We start from the raw sequence: 12602 nt of genomic DNA, 5'->3' as shown, positions 1-12602 counted from the left end.
TTCCAAATAAATTTGATCATGTTTGCTGTAATAGAAGAGTCTAAGGATTTATCTAAATATTATATTAATGAATTAATGGGTTCTTTGCAAGCACATGAGAAAAGATTGAATAGGACTACAGAAAATCCACTAGAGCAAGTGTTTCAATCAAAAGTGGATTTGAAGAAAAGATCAGATGATTCAAATAAAGATTTCCGAGGAGGAAGAGGCCGTGGACGTGGTGGATTCCGCGGCAGAGGTAGAGGAAGAGGCCAATTCAGTGGTCATCAAAGAAATCAAAGTGCAGGTAACCATGAATCTACTTCATTATTTTGTTCTTTTTGCAAATATCAAATCATACTGATAAGGATTGATGGTATAAGGATATTGAAAATCAAAATAGAAATTTACAATAATATTTTTATTACAGAAAGTATGGTCGTATTGAAAAAAATTATTATCAAAGGGCAAAGGAACAAGCAAATTATCATGAAGAAAAAAGTGATGAAAAAAGTGAGAAAGAAGATAACTTGTTTTTATCATGTCTTACTGTCAGTGTTGAATTGAATGATGAAATATGGTATTTAGGCAGTGGATGTAGTAACCACATGACTGGGAACAAGGATTATTTTCTCGAAATAGATGGAAACTGTCAAACCACAAGTAAGAATGGGTGATAACAATCATACTAATGCCCATGGAATTGGTCTCATCGTGGTTTCTACAATGGTTGGCAACAAACAAATTCATGATATTATGTATGTTCCTGGGTTGGCTCAAAATTTGCTAAGTTTGGGCCAGTTGATAAAAAAGGAGTGACGTGCTATCTTTGATGAAGGAGAATGTAAACTCTATGATAGAAAAAAATATGAAACTAGTTTTGTCTATTAAGATAACAGAAAACAAGATGTTTCCACTAGTGTTTTCAAAACTAGTATTCAATACTTTTAGTGCATTTGATGATGACTCGATGTTATGGCATAGAAGATATGGAAATTTGAATTTTGGTGGATTGTCTTTATTGCAAAAAATGAATATGACTGTTGGTTTTCCGTCTTTGAAATATGATGGAAAAGTGTTTGAAGCTTGCGTTTTGGGAAAACATCACCGTGAGCAATTCCCAAGTGGTTAGTCTTGGAGGGCATATAAGCCTTTGATACTTGTACATGCCGATATTTGTAGCCCTATGTAAATCTTATCCTTGAGTGGGAATAAGTATTCCATCTTATTTGTTGATGATTTCACAAGGATGATATGGGTTTATTTTCTAAAACAAAAAGATGAGGCTTTCTCTATCTTCAAACAGTTCAAGGACTTGTCTAAAACTAAAGTGGTTATTCTATTATTACTCTTCGTACTGACCGTAGTGGTGAATTTATTTCTAAAGAATTTCAGAATTTTTACAATGAAAGTGGAATCAAAAGACAATTGACAGCGAGCTATACCCCATAGCAGAATGGAGTCGCGGAGTGAAAAAATAGAACATTTGTTGAGGCGGCAAGGAGCATGCTAAAAGACAAAGGGTTGCCTAATGATTATTGGGCTGAAGCAATAGCCACAGGGGTATACCTATGCAATCGCACTCCTACAAAAGTAGTTCAAAGAAAAACTCCATATGAGGCTTAGAGTGAAAGAAAATCCAATGTGAGTCATTTTAAAATTTTTGGTTCTATAACCTATGCTTTTGTTCCATCTGAAAAAAGACACCTTCCTTGGAGATTTGTTTACCAAATCCTAATGAGTCACCAAGTTTATCTGGTGATTCCACTCGCACGAGAATGAGAACTCTTGCTGATATATATGACTCGTGTGAATTTGCTTGTTTTGCAATGGAGCCTTCTAGTTATGTTGATGCAGTGAAAAAAAAAGAATAGTGTAATGCAATGAAGGAAGAGAATAATGCAATTACGAAAAACGATACTTGGACATTGGTAGATTTGGCTCCAAACAAAGAAGCAATTGGACTTAAGTGGATCTACAAGTCTAAGTTCAATGCCGATGGTTCTCTCCAAAGACACAAAGCTAGGTTAGTTGCAAAGTGTTATACCCAAAGGCAAGGTATTAATTTCTTTGAAATATTTGCACATGTGGCTAGAATGGATATTATTAGAACTGTTTTGGCTTTAGCAGCTCAAAATAATTGGCAAGTTCTTTAGCTTGATGTGAAATCAGCATTTCTAAATGGAGAACTTGAGGAAGAAGTGTATGTGAATCAACTTCAAGGCTTTGAGATTAAAGGCATGGAACATAAAGTATACAAATTGAAGAAGACAATCTATGTGCTTAAACAAGCACCATGAGTATGGTATGGTAAAATTGACAGGTATTTTCTTGAAAGCTCATTTTAAAAGAGTGCTAGTGAACCAACACTTTATGTTAAAATTCATGGTAATGATATTCTAATTGTTTGTTTATATGTGGATGATATATACTATGAGTTCTCTTGATATGCTTAAGGAATTTAAAGAGAGCATGTTGAAAAATTTTGAAATGTCAGATTTGGATCTATTGCATTATTTTCTTAGAATTGAAGTCATTCAAGGATCAAATGAGATTTTTATATGTCAGAAAAATATGCTTTGGATTTATAGAAAAAATTTGGAATGGCAAATTGTGCACTACAAAAAAAACCTATGAATACTATTGAGAAACTTACAAGATAGGTTGAAAAAGCAGATGAGAGGAATTTTAGAAGCATGGTTGGTGATTTGATTTGTCTAACTCATGCAAGGCATTATGTTTGCAGTTAGTATTATTTCCATATTTATGCGCAATCCAAGCAAGTATCATTTTGGGGCAGCAAAGAGGATTATGAGATACATCTAAGGTACAAGCAATTTTGGTTTGTGTACCCAAAAGCCACTAATTACAAATTGATTTATTTTTCTGATAGTGATTGCGCAGGTTTTATTGATGATCGGAAAAGCAGACCGGGCTATTGTTTTAGCCTTGAATCGAGTGTCATAGCTTGGGCATCCAAGAAGCAACTTACTACAGCGCTCTCAAGCACGGAAGCCAAGTATATCGCTGCTACAACTACAGCTTGTCAAGCAATTTGGCTACGAAGGATTTTGTGTGATTTGAAGGTTGCTTAGAGCCCGCCTTTTCCCATTGGAGGCATACAGTGCCTCATTTATAGAATCTCCCGGTTTGTCTATCTTTTGAGCTAAAAGACATGCTATGTCTTATTTGTGCCCCTTTATAGAGTGTTAGAAAGTCTTTGACTCATTTATCCTTTTTAGTGGTAGTATTAGAGAGTCTTTAACTCATTCCTCCTTTAAGTTGTAGTATTAGAGAGCCTTTGGCTCACTCGTCCTTTAGATGGCATTGTTAGAGAGTCTTTGATTCGCTCGTCCTTTTATAGCGATATTAGAGAGTCTTTGACTCATTTCTCCCATTTCTTTAGTTATTTTTAGGAGCTTCTCCTTAGTGTTGTCGTCACTCTTATTTGTTAGGGACTAGCACAGTCTTATTGGAGCTTTACCTTTTGGGCTTTTTTTAGATCGTCGTCTTTATCCTTGATCATTAGTTTACCTTGTTTAGAGGTTTCCCCTATTTACCCTAGGGTTTGGCCCTAGGGTTTTGCTTTGTATGTTCCCTCTGGTCTTTGACCAAAAGGATAAAATCAGAAATTTAAAATCCAAAAACATGTTAAAACATTTAAAAATCTAAAAATATTGAAATACCTTAAAATTAAAAAATATTTTAAAACATATAAAACTCAAAAACATTAGAAATTTAAAACATCAAAAACATTAAAAAAATATCAAAAGCCTTAAATCTTTTGAAGTGTTGAGTGTTTTAGAAGTAGCAATTAGGAGAGTTCGTTTCGAACGACGTTGGCTTGATCCTCTTCCACAAGGTACGTAGTGCAGCTTGTGATTTATATCCCAAGTCCAGCCAAACTTTTGTAAATAATATTTTAAATCTTTTTGAATAAGCAACCTTTAAAACCTTGTTTTCAAAAGATCTTCCTCTAGAGTTAGGAGTTTCTCCTAAATAGAGAGTTTTAGAATTAGGAGTTTCTTTTGATAGGTTGTTTGATTGTTTGTTTGTTGTGTGCTTGTTTTAGAGTTAGGGGTCTGTCCTAGAGTTGTAGGAGCTCCTCCGTCCGGTCAGTCGGCGATCCACATCGCCGAGTGATGACTAGAATAGGATATGTTAGTCCACCTTTCGTTTTCCTTAGAAAACACAGCCTAGTTACACATAGATTGTAGGAACCACCTGCATTAGCTTAGAGCTAATCTGCATTTAGTTAGGGCATATAGGGTGTCCTAAAATCCCCAATTCACTGGAATTTAAATAATCGTACAAGAAACTTTAATAACTGGTCCGGTCTTTTAGATCGAGTCTAGGATAGAGGGCTAGGTGTCTTAGGCATCATAGCTTAGAATAGGCGCGAAGAACTACGTTGCTCTGATTCTTGCGGAGGTGGGGATAAGTAGGCTTCTTTGGATGAATATCAGACCATCCAAAGACTCGGGCTAAATCGTTTAGAGTCTTAGGGTGTGTTGTGTTGTGTGTTTTGTTATGTTTTCTTACTTTCTTGTACTGATCCTATACCTTTAGCTATAGCTTGTATGTGTATGTCCATTAGGACTTAGACATCAGTTAGGCATGTCACTCACAACCTAGTTGTCATTAGGTGACACATCTTTTATCTTACTTTATGTGTGTGCTTATTATTTCATCCCCAAGTCATGCATGATTAGGTAGACGTACACTCGGGGATATTTGTTCCCATTTCACATGATTTTTACGCAAACTTCTTTGGAGTTAATGAAAATGGCATAAGAGACCAAGTGCTTGCACTCGGACGAATTGGGGGTGCTCTTCAGACCTTCTCCATTCGTAATCAGGCACGAACCCATATATATTTCTGGTTATCCATTGCACAAAGGAATTGATTTGGGGGTTCCATGGCTTATCCATGGATGGCGACTCTGAGTTTAATTTAGGTATGTCCTGGTTTCGAGCCTTGGCTCCGGATCAAGACATATCTCTTTCTTTTTTATATCGCCACTCGTGTTATGCTATGAGGGTGGCAACCGTTTCGAGAGTTCCTTGGTAGAGTTCTCCTTCACACTTGGATGATCCAGAGGATGTTAGGGACTCGTTCCCTCACCGTCCTCGGATCGGGGTCCACAACCACGAGTAAGAATGGGTGATAACAATCATATTAATGCCCATGGAATTGGCCTCAATGTGGTTTCTACAATGGTTGGCAACAAACAAATTCATGATGTTATGTATGTTCCTGGGTTGGCTCAAAATTTGCTAAGTTTGGGCCAGTTGATAAAAAAGGAGTGCCGTGCTATCTTTGATGAAGGAGAATGTAAACTCTATGATAAAAAAAAATATGAAACTAGTTTTGTCGATTAAGATAACAGAAAACAAGATGTTTCCACTAGTGTTTTCAAAACTAGTATTAAATACTTTTAGTGTATTTGATGATGACTCTATGTTATGGCATAGAAGATATGGACATTTGAATTTTGGTGGATTGTCTTTATTGTAAAAATTGAATATGACTATTGGTTTTTCTTCTTTGAAATATGATGGAAAAGTGTGTGAAGCTTGCGTTTTGGGAAAACATCACCGTGAGCAAATCCCAAGTGGTAAGTCTTGGAGGGCATATAAGCCTTTGATACTTGTACATGCCGATATTTGTAGCCCTATGTAAACCTTATCCTTGAGTGGGAATAAGTATTTCATCTTATTTGTTGATGATTTCACAAGGATGACATGGGTTTATTTTCTGAAACAAAAAGATGAGGCTTTCTCTATCTTTAAACAGTTCAAGGATTTGTCTAAAACTAAAGTGGTTATTCTATTATTACTCTTCGTACTGACCGTAGTGGTGAATTTATTTCTAAAGAATTTCAGGATTTCTACAATGAAAGTGGAATCAAAAGACAATTGACAACGAGCTATACCCCATAGCAGAATGGAGTCGCGGAGTGAAAAAATAGAACATTTGTTGAGGCGGCAATGAGCATGCTAAAAGACAAAGGGTTGCCTAATGATTATTGGGCTGAAGCAATAGCCACAGGGGTATACCTATGCAATCGTACTCCTACAAAAGTAGTTCAAAGAAAAACTCCATATGAGGCTTAGAGTGAAAGAAAACCCAACGTGAGTCATTTTAAAATTTTTGGTTCTATAACCTATGCTTTTGTTCCATCTGAAAAAAGACACCTTCCTTGGAGATTTGTTTACCAAATCCTAATGAGTTACCAAGTTCATCTGGTGATTCCACTCCCACGAGAATGAGAACTCTTGCTGATATATATGACTCGTGTGAATTTGCTTGTTTTGCAATGGAGCCTTCTAGTTATGTTGATGCAGTGAAAAAAAAAGAATAGTGTAATGAAATGAAGGAAGAGAATAATACAATTACGAAGAACGATACTTGGACATTGGTACATTTGGCTCCAAACAAAGAAGCAATTGGACTTAAGTGGATCTACAAGTCTAAGTTCAATGCCGATGGTTTTCTCCAAAGACACAAAGCTAGGTTAGTTGCAAAGTGTTATGCCCAAAGGCAAGGTATTAATTTCTTTGAAATATTTGCACATGTGGCTAGAATGGATATTATTATAACTGTTTTGGGTTTAGCAGCTCAAAATAATTGGCAAGTTTTTCAGCTTGGTGAAATCAGCATTTCTAATTGGAGAACTTGAGGAAGAAATGTATGTGAATTAAGCTCAAGGCTTTGAGATTAAAGGCATGGAACATAAAGTATACAGATTGAAGAAGACAATCTATGGGCTTAAACAAGCGCCACGAGTAAGGTATGGTAAAATTGACAAGTATTTTCTTGAAAGCTCATTTTAAAAGAGTGCTAGTGAACCAACACTTTATATTAAAATTCATGGTAATGATATTCTAATTGTTTGTTTATATGTGGATGATCTATACTAGGAGTTCTCTTGATATGCTTAAGGAATTTAAAGAGAACATGTTGAAAAATTTTGAAATGTCAGATTTGGATCTATTGTGTTATTTTCTTAGAATTGAAGTCATTCAAGGATCAAATGAGATTTTTATATGTCAGAAAAATATGCTTTGGATTTATAGAAAAAATTTGGAATGGCAAATTGTGCACTACAAAAAAAAACCTATGAATACTATTGAGAAACTTACAAGATAGGTTGAAAAAGCAGATGAGAGGAATTTTAGAAGCATGGTTGGTGGTTTGATTAATCTAACTCATACAAGGCCAAAAATTATGTTTGCAGTTAGTATTATTTCCATATTTATGCGCAATCCAAGCAAGTATCATTTTGGGGCAGCAAAGAGGATTATGAGATACATCTAAGGCACAATCAATTTTGGTTTGTGTACTCAAAAGCCACTAATTACAAATTGATTTGTTTTTCTGATAGTGATGGCGCAGGTTTTATTGATGATCGGAAAAGCACAACGGGCTATTGTTTTAGCCTTGAATCGAGTGTCATAGCTTGGGCATCCAAGAAGCAACTTACTACAGCGCTCTCAAGCACGGAAGCCAAGTATATCGCTGCTACAACTACAGCTTGTCAAGCAATTTAGCTACGAAGGATTTTGTGTGATTTGAAGGAGGAACAAAGCGGGCCTACGTGGATGTTTTGTGACAATAAATCCACAATTGCCTTAACAAATAATCAATTCATCAAGGGAGGACGAAGCACATTGAGATTCGCCACCATTTTATTAAAGAAGTCACAGCCAAAGAAGAGGTGGAACTAAAGACTTGCAACACGGAAGATCAAGTGGCGGATATTTTCACCAAAGCTTTGCCAGAGGAAAAGTATAAGAAATTTCATCAAATGACGGGAGTACAGCTATTCCCATAGTTTGAATTAAGGGGGCGAGTTGGAACTATAATTCAAACTAGCTAGTAGGCCTACCTAAGTTGACCTTATCTTTTGTCCACTTGTAGAAAGTTTTTGAACGAGTGGGAGTCCTTAGGTTACTATCCTCTTTTAGGTGAGATAGAATAGGTTATTAACTACGCGCTATTTAATAGGATATGAAGTATAGCTTTTCTAGTTTATAGGAAATTGAATTTATCATGAGTTGTGTAGTTCGGCAGGGAAAGTAAGAAACGTATGGTTTATTTTGAGTAGTTATTGTGACGTCCGTAAGTCTATTTAAAAAGGGCTTGTTTTGGTAATTTGATACAATTGAGAAATAAAATTCCAAACAAAAGTGTATTATTGCTCTTCTTCTATCTTGTTTTCTCTCTTTAGTTTCAACAGTTCTTTAATCATTCCCCCGCAGTGTTTTTATGCTTTTTTGCCGAATCAACATATTCTGTCTATTTCTTAAAAAGGTAAATGATATATTCGCCCCATTTTCTTCCCCGGTCCACCTCTGTATTGTGAAAAGAGTAGTCATAAATACGCCTAGAAGAGGGTGGCATGGGAAGTCCAAATCTCTCACTTCACATCACCATATTATTTAAACCCATTTATCCAAATTTGCTTATAATGGATTGTAAATAGGAATTCAAATCCTCACCCATCAAAGAACATAGATTACTTAAATATTTTATTTTATCTTTTTATTTTATAATAATTTTCTTTGTTGTGTAATGGGCAGTGGCAAAACCATTTGGGCATAAAAAAAAAATTCAAAGTCAAGTATTTTTAGAGTTGGTATTAAGTACCAATGCTCTAAATTTATCTACATTGATAGGGAGTTGAGACTCTCCACAAAAGCATCTTTGAATCTTTCTTAGAGGAACTACTGATCTAATAACCTATGACATATACACTAACTCAGAGTGTATAGCAGGATGAACATGTTCAGATTTGAATCCCTTATTAAGGCTGACCAGCCTTATCAATGATTCTACAGTTAATTGTTCTATGCTATACGCCAATGACCCGGTGTATATGCTTACATTTACTAATTTTTAATATCTTTTTTATATTGGTTCATGAGTGGAAAGCCCTGTAACTTCCTAAGACTTGTTTTCCAATGTTGATAGTTGACATTTTGTTCCCACATATAAATTAAGGATTAGATTAATGTATTTTCAACGTTATATAACATTCAACAGCTAATTAAGAAATGGGTTAGGGAAAGATAGGAGGAAATTTAAGGGGGATAGATTGGTCTACCATAAAATTAGGCATGACCCTCATGTCTGTTTGTATTGAAAGTGTAAAAGAAAAATGATACAGTGAAAAATGCTTAAATTTATGGGTGTCAATACCAATTCCTACTAAATAAATAGATATAGTCAAATGAAGAAATAGAAATAAAATGAAATGAGAGAGGGTAGTCCTGCCATCTTACTTGCATAATTCAAATTATGCTCCTATACTACACAGATGGAACCTACTTCCTATCGATCCAAACCATCAAGTTGGCTGGCCCCACCTTAGGCTGATCTTGGCTTGAAATGTGATATATGCTAGGATGATCATAAGTGTTTAATAGTTTGTTTTAATAATTGCACAAGCTCAGCTTGTCTTTTCTTTTTTAATTAGCTAGTGAGAGCTTTTTCGGAGCTGTAATAACCTTTGAGAGCATTTTAAACAATAAAAGACAAGAAGGTTTAGGGCATATATCAAAACACCGTTGTGTTGATATAATTTTCTTTGTAAAAATGCCGATAGAAAAGTTGACATTTATAATTGATGCCCATTTACTCCCTTCTGTGTCTTAAGCCTTGAAACCATCTTTTAATTCCTACCATGACCTTAACCGTATTAACTACTTAGGATATCAGTCCCCAGCAAAAGGGGACTGATATCCGTACTTCCCTATTTTGATAATGAGATTTCTCACTTTGTTTTATGATTGGATGTTGATAGCAACTTGAGTGTTGTAACAGCCTATAGAAAAGCTGGGGTTGAGCCTCTAGCTCAATTGGTTGAGGCTTTGTTTGTTCTAACAACCTTGAGGCCAGAGTTTCAATCCTAACTTCTCTACAAAAAAAAAAACCTTGAAAACCTAATTAAAAAAGTGTAAAACAGAGTGAGAAGCTACATTATCAAAATATGGTAGTGCCAATATCACTCCCCTAGTTGAAATGGGTATTTTTCTTACAAATATGCATGATGTTTTGTAATCAGAGCTCTTGCTACCCAGTTATTATTTTATCTTTTCCAGCCACATCTTCCACTTGGTTTTATAAACCACAGAAAAATCTACAAAATACAAGAGACAGGTGGGAATATTTTTTCTTGATCTTTTAATCTAATCTTGCTGTAATATTATCTGCAAATAAAGGTTATATTAGTCCTTATAACTATCATAATTAATGGCTTCTAAAGTGGCCTTAATTTCCCATTCACAGATAAGACCAACTTAAACTAATCTTCTTTGAAAATAAGAATGGGAAATGATATATTCACCCTTTTTTTCTCCCCTGGGCCACTTCTTTCTACTTTAAAAAACTAGTCATAAATACACTAAAGTGGGGTGGGCCCAGGGAAAAAAAGGGGATGAAAAATATCACTTCCCACGAGAACCCTACCAAACGAGGATTGGTGAAAATTAGAAACAAGCTCCGGACCCATCATTTCTTCATGAATAACCTACCTCTCCCCATTCAGTAGGATGACTCCTTTGACAACTCATGCACCTTCTCTTGCTGTTGAAACTGAAAAACCCTACCAATTACCCAACTGCAATTTACATAGCTATCTCTATATAAGATCAAATCCTTCAACAGCATTTTATTTTCCATGCATACCAGCTGCAGAACTGAGCTCCCTCCAATGGCTTTATGGATTTTCTTCCTCCTTTCACTCATCCCAGTCTCTCAACCACAACCAACTTCACCTACTTCAAACTACACTGATCTACAGATAGCCATGGACGACATGAGATCAAGGTCTTATGATGGATTTGTAATAATTCTAGAGATGTTAAACAAGCGCAATGAGCTAACATTAAGCAATGAGCTCACCTTCTTAGTGCCACGAGACAGAGCACTGTCTGAATTTTCATTCTCCCCAGATGATCTCCGTGAATTTCTGCTCAGCCATTCAATCCCAAAAACCCTCTTCTTCAGAAACATGCTTGCCTTCCCTACTGGAACACTAGTCCCTACAAGGATCCCAGAAAGGATGATCAAAATCAACAACAATGGGAGAGGGAATTTCTATGTAAACAATGCACAAGTGGTTGCTCCCAACATATGTTCGCACTCTATAATTAGGTGCCACGGAATCAGTGGAATTATCAGGTTCGGTAATAATAGTAGCATGGCTCCTCCTCTAGCTGCACCCCAGGCCCCTCTTGCCACACCCCCTCCTCTTGCCACACCCATGGCTCCTCCACCTGCCACACCCATGGCCCCACCTGCCACACCCATGGCTCCACCTGCCACACCAATGGGTCCTCCTCTTGCAACACCAATGGGTCCTCCTCTTGCCACACCCATGGGTCCTCCTCTAGCCACACCAATGGGTCCTCCTCTTGCAACACCAATGGGTCCTCCTCTAGCCACACCCATGGCTCCTCCTCTAGCCACACCAATGGGTCCTCCTCTAGCCACACCAATGGGTCCTCCTCTAGCCACCCCCATGAGTCCACCTCTAGCCACCCCCATGGGTCCTCCTCTAGCCACACCAATGGGTCGTCCTGCCACACCCATGGGTCCTCCTCGAGCCACACCTATGGCTCCTCCTACCATACCCATGGGTCCTCCTCTTGCCACACCCATGGCTCCTCCCGTCACACCCATAGGTCCTCCTGCCACACCCATGGGTCCTCCTCTTGCCACTCCCATGGCTCCTCATACCACACCCATGGGTCCTCCTCTCGCCACACCCATGGGTCCTCCTCTTGCCACTCCCATGGCTCCTCATACCACACCCATGGGTCCTCCTCTCGCCACTCCCATGGCTCCTCCTGCCACACCCATGGCTCCTCCTCCTGTCGCACCCAAGGGTCCTCTTGCCACACCCAAGGCTCCTCTTGCCACGCCCATGGCTCCTCCTCTAGGCGCACCCAAGGCTCCTCTTGCCACGCCCATGGCTCCTCCCCTTGTCACACCCAAGGCTCCTCCCCTTGCCACACCCAAGGCTCCTCCCCTTGCCACACCCAAAGCTCCTCTTGTCGCACCCATGACTCCTCTTGTAGCACCTAACGCTCCTCGTCTCGCACCTAAAGCTCCTTCTCATGTCACACCCAAAGCTCCGCCTCATGTCGCACCCAAAGCTCCTCCTCATGCTACACCCAAGGCCCCTATTGCTGCACCCAAGGCTCCTTTTGGTAAACCCAAGGCTCCTCCTGTTGAACCTTCACTGGCTCATCTTCCTACTTTGGCAGCAGCAACTTTTCCTGCCAGAAGTAACACGCAGGAATCTCCAAAGGCTTCTCAGGGGTCAAATGGGACCATTCCATGGGCATAATTCCTGAGATTTCTTTGGCCGAGAATAATTCAGGTTGAGTGCGTACTGCTGTGTCTAGGTTCGATTCTATGTTCGATTATCTTCTTCATAAGCCTTGATCCGTTGGCAATGGCCAGCCGAAAATGTCTAAGTTGGTTATTGTTTTACCGAGTCATGTTGTTTTTGGGTTAACTTTCAGTTGTGAGAGAATTGTACAAGTGGATGTGTGATGCATGTATCGATATATAAAAAACAAATGCACATCAGGATGTAAATGCAGGCGAT

General features: G+C 38.1%; 1 protein-coding gene across 1 annotated transcript; it reads left to right on the top strand.

Annotated features, from left to right (window-relative positions):
- Positions 1–10520: 10520 nt before the first annotated feature.
- Positions 10521–12519, top strand: LOC143855837 (uncharacterized). Its single transcript, XM_077365893.1, has one exon. The coding sequence runs from the start codon at positions 10665–10667 to the stop codon at positions 12336–12338; it is 1674 nt and encodes a 557-aa protein (XP_077222008.1). The 5' UTR covers positions 10521–10664; the 3' UTR covers positions 12339–12519.
- The last annotated feature ends 83 nt before the right edge of the window (positions 12520–12602 follow it).

Source organism: Tasmannia lanceolata, unplaced genomic scaffold (assembly GCF_043159265.1).
Source record: "Tasmannia lanceolata isolate RefF3 unplaced genomic scaffold, GAP_Taslan_0.1 ptg000003l, whole genome shotgun sequence".
Lineage (NCBI taxonomy): Eukaryota > Viridiplantae > Streptophyta > Magnoliopsida > Canellales > Winteraceae > Tasmannia > Tasmannia lanceolata.
This window is presented reverse-complemented; position numbering and strand designations above follow the sequence as displayed.